We start from the raw sequence: 21395 nt of genomic DNA, 5'->3' as shown, positions 1-21395 counted from the left end.
GCTAATAATAGGCATTTTAATATATTAAAATCTAATGAAAACATTAATCAAACGAAATAAAATTGGGCAACCAAAAAAACTGAAAAAAGTATATATCTGATTAAAGCTTGCACTGAATTTGTGAAACAAACAGGATAAAAAAACAACATGATGCTTACAACACCTTTTCTATAATACTCATCACACAAACAGAAGTAAACAATGATAAACTTTTATGAAACGTCCTAATATTAATTGTTACCATGCTAAATATTGTACATGGACTTGTCCATCTTTCAATCTGGACAAAACTTTTAATCTTTTTTAGTGAAATTTCAAAATATTTACTGACTCACTAAGAATAGCAAACAGTGCAGATCATGATCAGACGGCAAAGATGTAGTGGGTGATCTTGGTCTGCACTTATTGCATGTATAAATTTGATCACCGCCAGGAGGGTAAGAATCCACAAATCTTCTAAATATTGTAAAGATAGACTGACATATTTGTTTTAAAAATTACACAACATTTAACAATTAAATAAGAATAATAGAACAGCATTAAATTGTGCAAAACTAATTAGTGTTGATTGGAAAAAAAAATAATGAAAAAAAAAAGGAAGAAATAATTACAGGTGAAATTGAGAACTCTATTGTTTTAAGCAAGTGTTTTCTAAGCAGACTATTTCAAAATACCTCTATTGCTATGACCAGCTATTACATAAATTATCCTTATTATAATCTGATTTAATTGCAATGCATGGACAATGATTGCTTGATAATAAAATCACATACATGCTTTCCGGTATTATTGTTAATTTAATATATCTGGTCTAAAAAACATACAGATCAAATCTTTTCCATCTTTTCATCACATTAAAAAAGAAAATAACAGAAAGAAAAAGGTTTTGATAATTTAAAGGGATAAATAAACAAAAACCCACTTGTTAGAAAAACATTTCTTTGCAGGATCCCAAAATTTGCATGAAAAAAAATGGAGAAAATTTTCAAAAACACCTTTTTAGTTGAAAGAACTCCTACTTTTCAAAATGTAACTTTAACAAGAGCTGTCCGTAAGACAGCGCGCTCGACTTTTTTATTGCTTGCCAATAAAAAAAGTTTTTGCAGTAAAAGGCAATACAAGAATCTCTGTATTTTTAAAGTGAACAATGGCCATGAGCATTAAGATATTTAGTGAAGAATTATTTTACTGAATTGTGTGATACCCTTGAACACTGCAGGTTCAGTGGATAGGAATGAATTTTTTTAGATTTTTTAAGTTTTTTAGTGCTTGCCTATAATACAAAACATTGACAGTTAAGGGCCATAATTCAAATAAAATCTTTGACAGAATTACCTTCTCCTGGACATGTTTGGGAATCATGATTGTAAACAAGTATTCCAACTTTCAAATTAATATCTCAAACAGTTCAGTCAAAAAGTGGACTGGTACTAAAAACTTAACCAAGATTCTAAGTCGATAAAAGGCCTTAATTTTTAAAACAAATCCTTGACAGAGTTACCTTCTCTTGCGTACAGATGGGGGTAATGATGTGAAATAGCATTAAAAGTTTCAAAGCAATATTCTCAAAGGGTTAAGGCAATAAGTGGATTTTACCCATATTCAATGTATTTTCTAAGTCAAAAAGGGGCATAATTCTGTCAAAAACCTTGACAGAGTTATGTCCTCTTGTCTGTTGATGAAGGTCGTGATGGTAAACAAGTATGGTCAGTTTCAAAGCAATACCTCCAATGGTTTTGAAATAAAGTGAGGTGGTACAAAAAACTTAACCAAGCTCAATACACTTTCTAAGTCAAAAAAGGGCCATAATTCTGTCAAAAACCTTGACAGAGTTATGTACTCTTGTCTGTAGATGGAGGTTATGATGGTGAACAAGTATGGTAAGTTTCAAAGCCATACTTGTAATACTTCTGAAATAAAGTGGGGTGGTACGAAAAACTTAACCAAGGAGTGACGCCAACGCCGACGCCGACGCCGACGCCGACGCCGGGGCGAGTAGGATAGCTCCCCTTTTCATAGAAAAGTCGAGCTAATAAAATTAATTTTATGAAAAATCCCACAAGAATCCATTTAGAGTACCAATTTTTACCGACCTGTCTATATGATAATGAGTCATGTTCTCTCGCGTAACAAAATAAGACATTGATCATCATGTCCCGAACATCCTCCGAGTGGTAAAACTGTATCTCGGGAAAACTACAGAAAAACAAAATACAAAGCTATATCATACTACACTTAACCCTAGCTTCTGCTAAAATAAAACTTCCAATCCCAGTTTTATTTTCCGGCAGCATGTACAAGATTCCGAAAAAAATATTTTCCTTGAATCAAAAAAATAAAAAAAATTTGCCGCTATTTCATAGATGGCAAAATGTTCTAAAAATAGCTACCTGAAAAGTTATACAAATGTATATAATCAGCATACAGTCAAACCTTGTTTAAGCATCCAGTCAGTTAGTGTGGTATTAATATGGGTGTTTATGAAAGGTGGTTGTTTAATGGGGAATAAATGTCATAAGAATATAATATTATAATAGGAAAATAAATAAATGTCATGTTTAGTTCAAAACTAACTGTTACACAGAGGTGCCTGTAAACACAGGTTTGACTGTTGTAATAATGTGGAAGTGTAAAAAGGGTTTTGTGTACAGGCAAAATTATTGCATGCATCTACAATATTTATGTATACTATGAAAACAAATGCATTTTTTCACAACTATGAAAACAAATGCATTTTTTCACAATTCACAATTACAAAATTTCATATTTTACTTTTATTTTTAAAACCTTCAAGGATTTAATTTTGATCAAAGAAAATAAAATAAATTCTCCCCAAACCCTCTCTTACTTAAATGAAAACTTGATTTCATAGTATACATATAAAACAAAGTTACTACACATATGCTATTATGCTTTCTAGATCTGTGTTCAATTACAAAATTCTATATAACAATTTTCTTTTTAACCTTTTTCAAACTTTTGTCTTTTATATAATTTTTTTTTGCTCAATGAACACAGGCCCAGTTCTCAATAAAATGAAAGTCAATATTACTTAAGCACAAAAAATAATGAAACATTCAAAATCGTTTGAGATGTAAAAGCCTCAGATAACATAAACTGATGTATTTTGTTCACAAATGATTACAACCTAAACTTTTATATTTTAAAGTGTGTTCCATAAACTGCAAGAAATCAAATCTTAGTATCATATTATTTCTTTTTTTAATTAACATTTACATCATACTGACAGAAAAATACACCGACAGGAAAAAATTCAATGCTTACTTATTTTAGACAATAAAATACTGGTAAATAGATTTGTTTTTATAGTACATAAACTTTGAGCCTTAACTCAATAAACTAAATTACATCAGTAAAAATGTTTTGTATATCTGAGACCTTGACCCTAGTTTACAATATTAATCAAAATGCCATTCACTACATTCAATAAAGCATGCCTAAATAAATAAACAAAAACACTATAATACTCTACAAAACAATATATGAACCTTATCACAGTGATCAAAGAAGCTGTATTCATAAATCTCATTCAGTTTTTGTCCAGTTAACTAAATATGTCCTATATTTATTTGTCTGCCATCGGCCTGCCATTATTTCTTTGTTTTAACTTTTAACCCACTCCAATATGTCCCCTATCTTATAGTAACATTCAAGCTTTATCAGTGGTGCAATACTTAAAAAGTCATCATTTAAGACCTAAGCAAACACTTTTTATCTTCTATGAGTTAGATCGAACTTTGATTAATGGGCATCTAAGAAACTCAATCCTTTTTTTTTCAGTAAAAGAAATATCAAAGACAAATTTCAAAGCCAAATAAACTCAAATTGTTCAAATTTTCAGATTTTGAATCCATTCTCAAAAACTCTGAGTCCTAAAAGAGATTTCAAATGCAAGCGTCTGGATCACTGTGATCAGTTGCTATGGTGACAATGCTTTGAGAAACCTGTCTGTATGAAACTTCAGGGTTTTGTTTGGCATATATAAACAATATATCAACCATGAGGTTTCTCAACTGGTTAGACTGAAAGAACTCGATCCTCGGATACCTGTGAAACATGTGAGAAAAAAAGAAGAAGAAATGCATTTTAACAATCTAAATACTTTGGAGTTTTTTTCATAAATTGACAAACAACAATAAATCAAACTTATTTCAGTTATCTATCTTTGAATAATGAGTATAAGTGACAGCATCAAGGAAGAGAGATTGCATCTTATGACTCAAATTTTGACATAACTTTTATTTCATTGTGTTTTGATGCATTTACTGTAATTGGTAAGTCTGTTTGTTTGTTTGATTGGGTTTTACATCACACCTACACAGTATAGGTCATATAGCGATGTTCCAGGTTTGCTGGTAGAGGACAATTTCAGGTGCCTTCCGTGCATTATTTCAGGCATGATTGGGCAACTGAGTAGAACCACAGACGTTCGGTAAAATGGGAAGTAGCATGCAAAATTCACTATCGTTTATGTACAGATTCCATCAAAGCAAGATTGAAACATTTGTCATCCTTGGTGACCTTTTAGCATCCATGTTGCTATTATAATGTCAAAGTTTAAAATCAAATGAAAGTTCAAGTGATAACATATACATAGTCACCGAGACAAAATTATCCAAAGTAGCTTGATTCAATCCCCTGTCCAGTAACTGCTGCAATCTTTATTGATATTTCTTTACTGAACATGCATATATCATATATCTAAATGAATATTTTTATTTCCTCTGTATACTTACGTTCTTATGACATCTTGTTTGATGGTCAGTCTCAACTCATTGTCTAAGAAAAATCTGTTCCATGGACTCTGTAACACATGAAATGAAAACATACTTCATACTGACAAGTTTCATCACCTGGGAATGTTTATTTAGTATATATTTTGGTTTAAATGTTATGTTATTCCAACTTTTAAATGGATTCAAATTTGATATGGTAAAAAATATCTTGCATAATTATTAAGAAAACACTCAGATCACTGAGCAACAGGATCAATTTACTGACAAAGTTGACACTTATTTTCACTTGTCAGTATGTGTCCATTCAATGGTCATCTTACCTAAACAAATAAGTATAAATTATTTAGTTACTTAGTAGACAGACTTATCTTGCTCTGAATTTAAAACTCACAGGTGTTAATTTGAAAGAATTTGATATTGAGATAATAAAATTGATCAGTCAATAATAAAGAGACTAGTCAGAACACAGGCAAGCCAATTTTGTTATCATCACTTAAAGTGTGAATTGGTCCATAATGGAAGGAATAGTGTTTAGTATCATATATGACAACAAATCATGAAAGAGTTAAAGATGGATGTTGTTGCTAAGTGTAAAATACATGATCTGTTATTGCATGTATGTATATAGCCCATAATACATGTATATTGTTCTACAACAAAATGTTATTCCTTATCACATAAATTTTCATCACTTAAAATTGTATCAACAATTTTTTCAAGAAATATCTGAAACGAATATTCAAATGATATATTTCTAATGTTTTTATCAATATTTTAGAAAGCTAAAATGTGCCCATTGTAGACCAATATACTTAATCTATTCTGGTTTTGAGTTCATTTTTTTTTATTTCAGATAGCATAACTTGGCCACTTACCAAAACTGATAATACTATAATAAACAATCAACCAGTTATTAATCCCACTTGAATAAAATCAATTTTTTATTTTACAATAATAAGAATACCAGGAAAATAGGAAAATATGAGCCATGCCATGACAAGACCAACATAATGTATTTGCGAACAGCATGGATCCAGACCCGCCTGTGCATCCATCCAGTCTGATCAAGATCCATGCTGTTCGCTATCAGTTTCTCTGCTTGTTATAGGGTTTGTAAGCGAACAGCATGGATCCTGAACAGACTGGTCTGGATCCATGCTGGTCGCAAACGAATTACGTTGGTTTCATCAAGGCACGGCTCAATTATGAAGTACAGAAATCTCACCTCATCCTCCTGTGATAACGGGTTATTAAATGTTAGATCTACTGTATCCACTGCTTTACGTGGGTTCACAATCAACTGTTGACATACAAACAAAAGTGAATTATGAAATAATTACAAATGATAGTACAGATTTTTAGATATATCATTTCAATAAAATATAATCAATGTCCTTTTATAGATTTTGTTTTGTTTTGTTGGATTTTATGTAAAATCAAAACTGTAAAGGTCAGAAGGCCACTTTCCATGATTCCAAGCGAAGGCAGACCTAACGTCACAAATGTTTGGTATTTTATATAATCATTCAGTAAAAATAAACGCTTTTCTTTAGCTTTTGACCTTTTGTCTTTTTCAGAAAAAATTGACCTTTTTTTATTTTTATTTTTAATGTTCAGTATTATAACATTTATTAATATTTCTTCTGTTATTTTTATAGATGACTCTTGGAAGCCAAAACAACAACTCAAGTAAAGTGTTAGAACAATCACCACATAACTTGTCAGCCTTTAAAGCAGATACTGGTGAGCAATTAAAACTCTATTAGGTTAAATACCTTATCTTTAAGGTCTTTGTATTTACTTCGTAACTGTTTAGTCTTTGCTATCCACATTGAGGGCTCTTCAGGTAAAACACCAAGAAATAACTGTAATGTATATAAGTGATATTGTATAAACATGCTTTAACAAAATATAGAAATAAGAAATAAATTGTTTAAACAAGAATTTTATGATTTACTAAATAAGAAAGATCAATGGTATATAATTTATAAACAATTTAAGTTTTAAATACCAAAAACAAAATGTTTAAAAACAAGACTGATGTGTTTTTAAAACACAGTCACCAGTTCAAATTTGATGATATGCAAGAACATATATTTTTTTATTCAGTCACTTTGACCTTATTGACATGAAAGCATATCATTAAATATCTGTATCTGCCATGCAACCAGTGTAGACCAAAACCAGCCAGCATATCAATGCCTTCTAAACTGGTATGCACTGTAAGCTATACAGTCAGACCTTCTTTAGATATTTTTCCTAAAAATAATGAATGTTTTGGTCCAGATTAAAAGATGGACAAGTCCATTTCAGATACAATGTATTTAGAATTGTCAGGATAGATGTCACACTTACCTTCCAAGAAATACTCCTGAATCTACTGCTACGTAAATTTCCCTTCATCGCGTAATTTCTCAGGTGCCGCAGATATCCTTGTTTCATGAACAATTTCTCCCATTCTAAACTGTAATTACATATTGACATGTATACAAATGTAACTGATATTGATAAAATTCAATTAGTTAGAATGCCACTATTCTCATTATCTTAATTACATGATATTGTCATATACCAAATTGGAACAGAAAATATATCTGTCGGGAATACAGTGGTGGTTAATTATAACGAACATTATTAAAGTAGGAGGCTTGAATATTGTCAATTCTGAAGCATGACCCTCATATTTTCAGTAATTTTGGCATTGCACCTATTCACCCAGCAACACAATAAGGTGAAGCTTTTTTGGTCTGCTTAATGAAATCACATGAAAAGACGGACTTTGTGCCCTGCTTCAAAAAATGTTGAAAATAAGCTAAAATTTTAATATGTGAAAATGCACCATTTATTTCACCATATTGTTGTGACTTCAACTGTACATGTTTTAGTTCACCAGTAGTTTTGCATACAATCATAATGATAAATATATACATAAAAATATGATATATTACAGGAATAAAGATGCCATGCTTCAATACGTAGATAATACATTCTGTACCATCAGGTACTGTATGTTATATCTGTTTGAGAGAATATGCCACTGTATACAGTAATCAATTAACTATTATAAAATATTTAGTATGTTATACCTGAATAACTACACTCTAAATAGATTCAAAGAAAGATTTCATCTTTTTTTAAAGAGGCTGGTTTCTACAGAAGATTACTACATAAATATCCTTAAACTTTCAACATGCTGGAACCAAGTGTTTTGCCTTAACCTCCAGTATTCATTTGCACAGTCTGACCAGGCTCTAGTCTACTTGTAGATGAATTTTAATATTTAAAACAAGGAAATTCCATTACACAAATTCAGCCAGTGAAAGGTATTAAAGTATTAAGAACACTAAATCATGACTATCATTCCCCTATAGGAAACAATCCATATGTATATTATCACAGGTGTAACTAGGTCTGAAGAGGTGTACACCATGTAGCCAGGTCAAGAACTACTCTCTACAAGCCAAACAAATATTGATATGAAAAAAATAATTTAAAACATGATAGTTATCATTGATATATAACAGATCAATAAAAAAATCCAGCCTACTTGCCATCTGTAATAATACACTATATACAAATATCTTTTTGGGGTACAAGTTCCTGACCTTGCTACACACCGTACACCTGTAGAATATATGGGTAACCATTGATGACTATAAATAACAGTATATAAAACATTGGCGAAATATTACAAATCTTACCTATAAGAATGTGTTATACTTGTAATAGTGGGCTCCGTATCACAGGCTGTTGTATCCATACTGTTCTCACTGTCCACACTCGTATAACTGCTACGTCGTACATGTATGTTGTTGTTGTCTTCATGTGGAGGAACCTCTGTAAAATGATTTAATGTGTGTTTATGGTTAATTGGTTATATGGTTAATTGGTTAACCTGTTTTGACTTTTTAATGTTTTACTCTAGACTAACAGTCTAATATTGAGCATCAATTTTGGAAATTTTCATGAAAAGTTGATGAATACATGACTGATTGTATCGTACAATTACATCATATTAAATGTTTATAATACTGAAAGTTTCTTATTCAATTCCCTAAAGAATGTTTGTTTTCATAATTATCATCTGTGACTTCAAACATTAGAACTTGAAGTCGTAAAGGACTTAATAGAATCTAAAACTTGGACTGAAAGTTGTAGAGCTATCCAGTCAGGGCAAGCATAATACTTCTAAAATGCAACAACAAATTTATAAAATGGATACCTATGGGTACCTGAGTATAATCAAAGAACTTCAGTTAGGCAGTTTTACAGCATTCTCAAATGACAGAATTCAATGTCACAGACTGAAGGATTTTAAACCAAAAGCCAAGGGAGGCAAGTAATTTTGTAGTCAATAAACTTTAGCAGTCTGTTGCAAATTAAGCCCTTATAAAATTAAAAAAAAAATCACCTTGTATTTTTTCCCCAAATCCATCTAAAGTATTAAGAATATCTTCCTTGCTGGGCGGCTGTGCCGGGACCGGTGGCAGGTTCTCATTTGTCGGACTTTTTAACTTTGTTCCACTCATAGACCTTAAACGATTCAACATCTTGTCCATCTTTCTTTAATGTATGTCCTTAATATACCATACCACCTGAAGATACATAAGACTTAAGTACCTGTCTATATTGATCACTGATTCGGCTTAATATCAAATAAAAAGTATAATATTTAAGGTAGTTTTACTGTAAGCATTCCCACCAGAAAATTCTAACATTGGCCAATATCGTAGCCAATTGGTTATAATTCCAGAACATTATTTTTTCGAAATCTTGAGCATAAGATTATTAACAATCACTCATCCTTTATTGCTATGTAATATATTCCGGTTATAAATGGTTAAAAAATATTGAATACCAAAGACTGAGAAAAAAAGCATTCTAGAAATGACCGATTTATTACGATATTGGGCGATGTTAAATTTTTTTTTTTGGCAGAAAAGCATTACAGTATTAGACAACCTTAAATATATTTAATATAACATTTTATTGCAACAAGTATCTGTCTGACATCAACTCAACACTAGTGGAATAGGCTACTTACAAAATGTAACTCAATTGTTTGCTGTTATGAGCAAGCAAATAAGGTATGGAAAAACAAGAAGGCTTTGATAGCCATGTATTGTTCACCTGAGTTTATACGAAGATTTGCAATGTTTCTCTGTACACAAAACCCATCATTACCCCATTCAGGCCTTCATTTTTCCTATGTACATTTAGAGAAGAATTCTTTTTTATTTTTGGATGCTATTATAAGGTTCTAGAGTTGACCTGAACCAAAAATCCTATTCTATTGGAACTGACTTTTTAACAACTTTGGAAGGGTAAAACCCAAACAATATTCAAAATTTTTTGAATGGTTTCTGGGGTAAATTCGACTTTGACAACCAACTCATTAAGTCTAGACAAACTGATAACAAAAAGCAATCACACTTATACACTCCATGCTCAGGAAAGCTAACAAGAGGGCCATGATGGCCCTGAGATCGCTCACCTGTATATAGGCCCCCGGAGCGGGGCAAGTTTAAACCCCAGGGCTTTTATTTGAACAAACTTGGAAGACACTCATTAGAAGATGTTTCACAATGTTAAGTTTTTACTACACTAATGAAAAACAATGATCTCACCCGCCCCCCGTATTTAAACAAACTTGGTAGACATCCATAAGAAGATATTTCATGCTAAACATCTAAGCTCTAGCTTATTGGGTTTTTTAAAAGAAGATTTTTTAAGTTTTTACTCAACACACATATAGTTAAAAACAATGACACCCCTAGGGCGGGCCAGTTTTGACTCCAGGGCTTTTATTTAAACAAACTTTGTAGACGTTTACTAGAAGATGTTTCATGCTTAATATCTAAACTCTAGCTATTTAGGTTTTTTCAAAGAAGATTTTTTAAGTTTTTACTATATGCATATAAGGAAAATCAAGACCCCCCGGGGCGGGGCAAATTTTGACCCAAGGGCTATTATTTGAACAAACTTTGTAGACACTCACTAAAAGATGTTTCATGCTTAATATCTAAACTCTAGCTATTTCGGTTTTTTCAAAAAGGATTATTTAAGTTTTTGCTATACACATATAAGGAAAATCAATGACCCCGGGGCGGGGCCAATTTCGACCCAAGGGCTTTTATTTGAATAAACTTGGTAGACACCCATTAGAAGATGTTTCATGCTGAATATCTTAGCTCTAGCTCTTTGAGTTCTTTCAAAGAAGATTTTTTAAGTTTTTACTATATGCATATAGGAAAAAATCAATGATCCCCTGGGGCGGGCCAATTTTGACCCCAGGGCTTTTATTTGAACAAACTTGGTACACACTCATTAGAAGATGTTTTATGCTGAATATCTTAGCTCTAGCTCTTTGGGTTCTTTAAAAGAAGAATTTTTAAGTTTTTACTTTATGCATATAGGGAAAATCAATGACCCCCTTGGGCGGGGCCAATTTTGACCCCAGGGATTTTATTTGAACAAACTTGGTAGACACTCACTAGATGATGTTTCATGCCAAATATCTAAGCCTTAGCTCTTGGGGTTTTTTAAAAGAAGATATTTAAAGTTTTTTCTTTCGGTTGCCATGGCAACCAGAGTTCTGCATGGAATTAAATTCTTTGAACAATTTTTAAAGGTGACCACCAAAGGAACATTCCTATGAAGTTTGGATGAAATTGGCTTAGTGGTTTATGAGGAGATGTCATATAAGTAAAAGTTTACGGACGGACGGACGTACGCCGGACGAAAAGCGATCACAAAAGCTCACCCTGTCACTTTGTGACAGGTGAGCTAAAAATCAACACTACTAATATAACAAGAGCTGTCACAGGAGACAGGAAAGCTCAACTAATAAAATACAGGATGCAGTAAGGGAGACAAAACTATGATTATGATATAAATATATTTCTTTTTATGATTAGAAGTTATAGTTGTTAACATCAATTCCAAGTTCAAAGGGGAATAATTCTAGAAATAGTCACACTAGAGTTATGGACCTTGTCATACAACATGTGTGTAATGATAAGAAATATATATTTGAAGTTTGAAGAAAATTCCTTAAAAAATAAAGAAGTTATAATATTTCTTACAAAAAAATCTAAGTTCAAAGGGAGACAAATCTGAAATTGGTGCTAGACTTATGAACCTTGTCACATAAAATGTGACTGATGATAAGGAACATATATTTAAAGTATGAAGTTGATACCTTAAGAAATGAAAAAGTTTTAGTAAAATAGTATTTTTTAAGGACAATTCTAAGTTCAAGGGGAAATAAATCTGAAAATATTGGTGCTAGTGTTATGAACCATGTCACATAAGATGTGGTTGATTATAAGGAACATATATTTGAAGTATGAAGTTGATACCTTAAGAAATAAAGAAGTTACAGTAAAAAATAGTATTTTTTAAGAAAAATTCTAAGTTCAAGGGGAGATAAATCTGATAATTTTAGTGCTAGAGTTATGAACCTTGTCACATAAGATGTGGTTGATGGTAAGGAACATATATTTGAAATTTGGAGTTGATACCTTATGAAATGACAAAGTTATAGTGAAAAATATTTTACTGCACCAAAACTTTAATCTGAAATCTGGACGCGGACACAGACACCGGGAAGAGTAGGACAGCACTCCATATACATGTCCTTCGTATAGTCGAGCTAAAAATGTCCGGATAATAATCTACAACGACCGGCTCTCTCACTTCACATACTGTTAATTTGAGAGTAAATCTCGCCACCAGCATTGTTAATAGAAAAAAATCATTTCACCAGCATTGTTTATTGGAAAATAAACTATATTGGACAACCAAACACGAGCCAGTGGTTGATTATTATTATAATGATTACATAACTATTATTATTACATCTGTCTGCCGAGTAATTTATTGATTCAAGTGGTATTGTAATTTTCTCTGCACATTTTCCAATTAAGCAAGGCAATCATTTTATCGTTTATATAGGCATCTCAGACTATTCATTATGACAAGGTCTTAGACTTTATGTTGATTTCTAAAATACACGCAAATTAACTTTTGCTTTTCTTATTCATTATCTAAAGGTTAAGTCTTGTCTCAGGGTCTGATTCAAATTCTTTGCCAAGTTAACTTCTGTTTAAGGTAGTCTTACTGTAATGCTTTCCAGCCTAACAAATTCTAACATCAGCCAAAATCGTAGCAAATTGGTTTTCCAGAACATTTTTTTTCCAAAATCTTGGGTATTGCATTATTTACAATTTATCTACTAAATCCCGGTTATAAACAGTTAAAAACATTGAATACCAAAGATTGTGAAAAACAATATTCTGGAAATGGCCCATCTATTACGATATTTGCCGCTGTTAGAAATTTTTTGGTGGGAAGGCATTATTATACAAGGGGCAGGACGTGAAGTGGTTGCACACTTGGTTCAAGCGAGCGAATTGGTTGCAAACTTGACAAAATGGCAAACACGGCGTGATTTTTTGAAACGTGAGAACGAATTTTTGCCAGGCAAGTGGGTTTCTTTGTTATTTTGAAGTTCATTAGTATGTCTATTCCATAATGCAATATATATACCACACTCGGTTTAAGGTTTCAGCATCCTAGATTCTGTTTTAACGAAGTTATTGAAGATATAAACTGATCATGTAGATATTTTGAAATTTGACTTGTGACAGTTCTGGTCGGTTTTTCTCCTAATTTATTCGAATTTGTAAGTTTTGAACTGCATTTAACAATTACAAAATATGTTTCTGTCAATGCAGTACAAATGGTTTAGTTCGCAAGTCCGAAGATAACGTTCAATACACAAAAATATATTGTTCAAGCACATTTTGGTTGCAGACTTATACTTCAAGCATTTTTGGTTGCAAACTTATTCTTATTCTATTGAAATCCATAGTAAAACTTTGCAAAAGGATTGTAGTAGTTTATATTTATTAACCTATTTTCAATGGCAATTATTGACATTTATGTTCTTTTACTTGTTTTTGTTATAATTGTTATTTATACTTTCTTCTTTTACAACAAGTATGCACTTTATGTTTCAAATTACATGGTTCTCAGTTCAATCATCAGTAAAAGCCTGCAAACAAAATAATAGCACATAGAAGAAAAATATTTATTGATACTTCAATTCTAAAATATGTCATCATATGTAAAATGCAAATGAAAACTACATACAAAAAAAATCGTATGTGAGAGTACTGCTGTATGAAAGTGCAGAATTATTTTCATTATAAACATAAGGACATGTGCTCACATACGATGTTACTAGGCAAAATTTCCAAAGTTTATCAAAACCACAATAAATGTTATTTTGTTTGTTTCGTATGTAAAGATCAGCAGTTGCTTTAGACATAAAGTATGTAAATGTACTTATAAACCAAAAGTTAAAATGACATGCTTGTTTACAATATTTCGGATTTGATGTACATATCATAATTATATGTCAATTGGTATTCTAAAAATTATTTTGACTATTAGATCATAATATAACTGATATACGATTGGTAATTTACATTGACAAAACTACTTAAAGTCATTGTTCGAGTTAGGGAATTTGGAAGATGTTTCGATTGGTCAATAATAAGGAACAATTTAAAGGCACATGTGAATAATGCCCTTGTGTCAATGTTAATATAGTTTGTATCTACTTTACAATCAAATTTATTTCAAATCTCAAAAAAAAGAACAATAATGAAAGCTGTTTGTTGCTATTTTTCTCTTCTTTTCCTTTATAGTTAGTCATGCCAAGATATAAAAAAGTCCTAAGACTTTGTAAAAAGAAAAGAAGTATATCGAGGAGAAAAATAAAGAAGATAAACACAACTGAACTTCAATTTAGCATATTGTGTTTAATATCTATTTGAAAGACCTGTGTTAGGATATATCTGCACGCATGCACAATTTGTATATATGTTTCTCATTAGATGAACGGGTATATTTGCCTTAATATTGCTAATTATTTAAAAAAAAAAGATAAGTTATTCCTCGCTTAAAATATGCATGCTACATTATTGACACAAAAGTTTGCGACCAAAAATGCTTGAAGTATAAGTCTGCAACCAAAATGTGCTTGAACAAGATGTTTTTGTGTATTGAACGTTATCTTCGGACTTGCGAACTAAACCATTTGTACAGCATTGACAGAAACATATTTTGTTATTGTTAAATGCAGTTCAAAACTTACAAATTCGAATAAATTAGGAGAAAACCCGACCAGAACAGTCACATGTCAAATTTCAAAATATCTACATGATCAGATTATATCTTCAATAACTTCCTCAAAACAGAATCTAGGATGCTGAAACCTTAAACCGAGTGTGGTATATATATTGCATTATGGAATAGACATACTAATGAACTTCAAAATAACAAAGAAACCCACTTGCCTGGCAAAAATTCGTTCTCACGTTTCAAAAAATCATGCCGTGTTTGCCATTTTGTCAAGTTTGCAACCAATTCGCTCGCTTGAACCAAGTGTGCAACCACTTCACGTCCTGCCCCTTGATTATAGTAAAACTAACTTAAACCACTTACTAGTATGTATAAAACAGACCAAACAATGAAAACCTGTAACAAAAGGCAACCATTTATTTTCCACTTTAAATAATTAAAATGCATCATGAGCATAAATATCTGTCAAGATAAACAGTTTCCTAGAATTATCTTGGGAGTATTAATTTAGCAGCTCATGCATACTTAGAAATAAATGTTTGATTAAAAGTGATATGTGCATGGTAGTGTTTGCACATCTATACAGTCTGACAAGGCTCTAAACTGTTGGTAGCTTAATGTTTGTATTTTGTTACCTAAATCTATTAAAGGAGCTCAACTGAAGTAAAAACACCCTTAAAACATAAAATTTGCAACTTTTTACATAGTTCCAGTGAAGCACTTAAAATGGAAAAAATCTGCTAAGGATAATAAAGAAATTTATTTGTACTCAGAATTAACTTGAAAATCAGTATAGTGTAATATTCTTAGCCCCTATTTGCCTGAAAAGCATTGCAATGTTTTTCATTTTTGGGTCATTTTGCACAATAGAAATGATTATTCTGAAAAAATGGGGTGACAGAAAATGTCTTGAAAACATGCAGAAAAGATATTGGTTCAGACCTACATCAAATGGTACACAAAACTTTAAAAAAAATATTTCCTGTCTCCTCATGTCAATTTTAATAAAGAACCTCAATGGAGTTCCTTTAAAATTCAAATGGAAATTGGAATGTTCCAAATTCAAAACATGGCAAGTCCATTGTATACAAGTTCAGAAAGATTAGTCAAGAGTTAAAATGCCAGTTTTCCTTCTATGATAGAATAAATTCTACACTTTCGCCTGATATTTACCGGTACATTCAGAAAATTTCTCTAACAATTTCCATAGAAATCAATGACACTATATTCATTATATGATCAAAGTTTCTAGACTGCACAATCAACAATCATATAGAAAATATGAGAATAAATAGCATTTCCCCTTTGCCAGAATGTCAGGAGATATCAAAACACAAAAGACGTGATGTTCTCTGGAGAGAAAAGCTTCTGATAAATAGTCAGCCTTAATTACAATCAAGATTAATAGCTTGCCTGACTTTAGTTTAAGATTCACACCTTCATTTCTACTTGAATGAATAAGAGTCTAGAAACTATGACATTACTTCATATAAGTTAACTATATGATCTACAGAAGCCAGTAATTGGGGCAATAACCAACACTCTGGTCTCATTTCAGTTTAAAATTATTGTAAATGGAACTTTATTTCCATTATTTTGAAAATATTGTGAGAATGGATTAAAAAAAAATTGAAACTTCTTAAAATATGACCATTGTATTGATAATATTGTGTATAAAGCAATACACCCGCAAAGCAATACACCCACATAATTAGTAAATTTTGAAAAAAGAAAAATTCATAACTACCTGCATGAAAGTAAACTGCTGAGCCAATGATCATTAATAAACATGATTTCATACGATACAGATTCAAGAATAAATTAATTTATTATATACTTATAAATGAAATATTGAGAAATATTGATGAAATAAAATGCGTATTTTCATTTTCCATATTTTCACTGTAAAAATTTATTTTTCACTGCAGTGAAACATATTTTCCGTATTTTCACTGGTGTCTTGCCGGACTACTTTCTTTTAAATTCTGCCAGTACACAAAATTTAAGGGAAATTCTTTCAAATTTTAATGTCAAAAAAGAGAAAAATGTATATAATAAACAGAAAATTCAAGTTTTTTCTATAAATACAAGATTTATTTTCATCTTGTTGCATGAAAATTACCATATTTCACTCGTGGCTACCGCCACTCATGAAATATTTATTTTCATACCACTCGATGAAAATAAATCATGTATTTATAGAAAAAACTTGAATATCCTCTATATATACATGAAATTATTCCTAAATGGTTAAAATCTCACTTAAAATAACAGCTTTTAATATTATGTTTCATACCATTTTACTCAATTTTTGTACAACATTTATGGGAGTAAAATTGTTGGCTTTTTTAATTGGGTTTTACATCACACTGACACATTATAGGTCATATACTGACTTTCCACCGTTACTGGTGAAGGAAGACTTCAGGTGCCCTTCGGTGCATTATTTCAGGCACAGACCGGCACCTAAGTAGAACCACCAACATTCTGTAACCTAGCTGGATAGCTTCCTCAAGTCCCTGTCGGGATGCAAACCCACAGCGGTGAGGGGCAAATGGTATGAGTTAAATAACAGAGACATTCAACACTTTCAAGAATTGACAATGAGATCATGGAAACAACATTATTTTACTGTTTCTAACTTATATAAATATATTTCACTTTGACCTTCAAATATGACCTTGACTCTGAAGCTTAATCAATTTCACATACACTTTAAAATATGACCCTTACCTTTAATCTTGGACCATAAATGTGGCTACTGCTGATTTACCTTTGACCTTCAAACATGTCCTAGACCTTGAAATTTAAGTTTAACCTTTGACCTATTGAAGCTTAACGTCTTGTCTGTAACAGACCCTATCCACTTTCATTACAACCATGGCAAGAAAGTTTGGACACATTGTATAACAGATTCTACAAAATTCCTTTGTAGCAAAATTTAATATAAGTAGTAAGTAGGACAGAAAAAGCCCATTAATGGAATAGATTTTTGTAGCCTGAGTAAAAGTTTGTTAACGTCAACTAGTATGTGACAGCAACTTTATAAATATTTGATAGTTGGTCAATAAATTACATCATCAAATACAGATTTGAAGCACCTTGGTTTCTAATACCAATTAACTTAATGAATTATAGATAAAAGGGTTTGTCCCTCAAGGTTATATTATTCTAATTATTCCGTGGTATCTCTATATATCAATAATAATATATATTAAATTATCAACAATAGGTAGCACAACTTATACAAAATGAAATTTTATGCAAGGGAAACAAAACTCAGATGCCACTGTTAAAGCTACATTAAATAAATTTCATAAAAAACTAAATAGCGACATTTCATTAATAAATTGGGTTTTATATCGACTCCAGGTCTTATTTTGGTGTCCAGACAACCAAAATGAGTTTTATTGGCATACAATTTTTGTTTGCATGAGAAACTCCGCCTTCGGATCATCCGTACATCAATATTAAATCAACAAACATGACTATAAGTAGCAGTCCTAATTTAACGGTATATTTCTGCATTATAACGGATGTTTTCATACAAATTTAATCTTTTTACGAGGTGATTACTTTCACTGAACTCCAGGCTTAGTGCACCGTGAAGCTACAATGGTTAAAGAGTGTTTTGCACAAGAAAATATCATAATTATTTGCTGTGTTCCAATAGCAACTATAAAACTGTGACGTAGTGCATACACGAGCTAATTTTAGTCTTCATTTGCATGTTAAAATTCGTAAACGAACTTTAGTGTTTCCGTGGGGTTTTCCGTTTAAAGTCCTAATTTATGAACAATATTTGATGAGATTTACAACAATACTGTTAAACAGGTTTATGAAACTGTAGAATGTTTGATTTTTAGGCCTACTGCAAGATATTTTTACATATTTATTTAATGTAGCTTTAAAGGTGTATGTGACTACAATCATGTACATTGTATTGTAGGAATGGCAGTCCTTTCTTTGCTTTTTCCTTTCAACAATGTCCTTTAGCCTAATTAATTAAGCGTGAATGGTTTGACCCATTTAACTAACTGTTTTTTTTCCCCTTCTGTCAACCAGGAAAACGACATCACCTTTTTGACTCTTTGACAAACTATAATATTATTTCCTTTAAACCATCTTTTGCTTCCATTGCTTATTGGCAATTAGTAACTGTTATAGTAATTTATAGTAGTACATTGTATGGAAGTCGTAATACTACAAATTGTTAACATTTTGTCACTTTTTTTACAAATAATTTAAAATTCTGCACTATTATCTACAGGTTATAAGCATCTAACAATTACTCTAAAACCATTATTTAAAAGTTATAAAAAATGTCTGAAAAAAAGGACACATAATTTGATCTGTTTCTTTAGGCATAATGTGGCTTTAATAAAAGTAAATTGAATACTTTTTTTTTAGTTTTATTTTCTTTCAAATAATACTTCCTACTTGTGGTTTGAAAGGGGAGCATTCCCCACCCCCTCCCCTTAAAGTCTCCAACTATTGATAATAATGAAATATCATTTCAATCTTTTAAATATCAATCAATGAATTTGCATTCAATCTTTTAAAATAAATACTATTCAAATAAATTAGCATTCCATTATTCAAGTAAAAAGTGCTCTGATCTTTATATTGTTCTCTTTATATTATGAACAATCTAAAACACTGCAATTAACAAGTGCATATTAGAGCAAAAGATTTAATGTTTAAATGGACTAAGGTTCAACCCACAGTAGATGATCAATTTTTTTTTGAGGATCACTTTTATTAAGCTTATTCTTTGAAAGCAGGAACATGAAATGTATCTTTGAATCTATTAAGTCCCAAAAGACTACCAATTATTTTTTATTTATATTTTATTTTGCATAATGTCTAAAAATTATACTTTCCCCACTCTACCCCTTCCCACACCCTTCTGAAAGTGTGCATCCACCCCTGCTATCATCTACAAATAGATTTTATTATACACAATTTGGCCAAACCATACCATATGTCTCATTTGTTGAAGGAATTCTTTATTCTTTTAACTTACATTTTCAATTATTTCCTGCAAATTTTTCCTCTTTTTCAATGCTTTTACATATAAATTTCTTCAAATTGCAATATGAATAAAAAATATGTTTCAATTACATTTTTTTTCCAATTCATACAACCTGTTTGCAAAATTGCATGCATCAATAAATAATAAAATATTCCAAAACAGAAGTACAATAATTATGTATGACAGCAACAAATATTCCAATATATATTCAATAGAAATAAAAAACATACATACTTACAATTTGAAAAAAAAATCCTCTCAGTGACGATGACTCACTGATTTTATGAATCACTGCTCGAGTAAAGATACAGAGAAGTTATCCAGCATCCCTCCGTCAAACCTGCCGATCAATAAATATGTAAATGGCAGCGGATATTTTAAATGTCGTACTCTCTGCGATCATTCATGGTTAATACATGCAAATCTTGTCTCCACCACATTCTTCTCATGGGAATGCCTCTGAAACAAAGTCCTTCTGTTATTTTGTCTGAAAATGTACGTAAATCAGCTCGTTTAAGTCACAAGTGGTAATCGTGTCACATAAAAAAGCACCAGCGAGTGTCATTAATGATCTGTCCATAGAGGGGTCATCTACGAGATTAGATGCTTACTACACTCTGCCGTAATTGCTATTTCTTATTTACTGAAATATGCTTCTGATCTGCCACTAAGTATTTGATTATCTTTATTTTTTTCTGATTTTGCACAAATTTATAAGGATGTTTCAATCTTGTTATCTGAAAAGTGCTAAAATAAAACTTAAATTAATTCATCGTGTAAGGAAATGCTAATGTAAAATAAATAAGTTATGTTTCAGACATGTTTAAAAACAGTAATAGTACAAAATGTTAAAATTTCTACTAAATGTTTAAATGAAATATGACATAACTATTTTAGAAACATGTGATATGTTATTTAAGCATTCTATAATTATTATCATTTAGTAAATTTTATACATTTTTTATTCATTAAAAAGGAATCAAAAGGAGTTTTCTGACATGACATGATAGGAATTAAAATATTATTTTGCAATTTTCTATACCAATTGATGTAGGTAGGTATATAGATCAATAACTTGTTTGCAAAATTTCAGATAATTTGTTCACTCCGTTTTTTTTCAAGAATAATCATGTTTATTGTGCAAATGACATGTAATTGCTTTTTACTCAAATCATTCAAAGAACCTAGTAACTTAATATTATTTTTTAATTAAATTCAGAGTACCTTATATTTCTCTCATATCATTTTTTTCATTTTATGTGTTTAAACTTTTTTGACCTCAGTGGATCTCCTTAAACCAGATTGTTATAGAAAACTGTCAACTTTTCTATTAATAACTACGGTACGTTTTTTAGTGTGATTCAGTAACAGTAATCAAGCATAAATTTAATCATTTACATTCTAATTAACAAAAGAACATTATTTTTTATGACTTAAATTATAATAAAGAA

The 21395-nt window shown here is 30.9% G+C and overlaps 1 protein-coding gene across 1 annotated transcript in view; it reads right to left on the bottom strand.

Annotated features, from left to right (window-relative positions):
- Positions 1-21395, bottom strand: part of LOC132716586 (TBC1 domain family member 5-like) — a gene marked incomplete at its 3' end in the record, with an annotated part of 55569 nt that overhangs the window by 29563 nt on the left and 4611 nt on the right. The window contains 8 exon segments of the mRNA XM_060699891.1: positions 2094-2196; positions 4758-4825; positions 5983-6057; positions 6533-6622; positions 7113-7221; positions 8459-8594; positions 9169-9352; positions 20183-20431. Of these exon segments, the coding sequence (XP_060555874.1) occupies positions 2094-2196; positions 4758-4825; positions 5983-6057; positions 6533-6622; positions 7113-7221; positions 8459-8594; positions 9169-9316 (729 nt within the window).

This window comes from Ruditapes philippinarum, unplaced genomic scaffold, assembly GCF_026571515.1.
Source record: "Ruditapes philippinarum isolate M1 unplaced genomic scaffold, ASM2657151v2 ctg7857_1_1_1_1, whole genome shotgun sequence".
Classification (NCBI taxonomy): domain Eukaryota; kingdom Metazoa; phylum Mollusca; class Bivalvia; order Venerida; family Veneridae; genus Ruditapes; species Ruditapes philippinarum.
The sequence above is the reverse complement of the archived record's forward strand: the minus strand, read 5'-3'. Positions and strand labels throughout refer to the sequence as shown.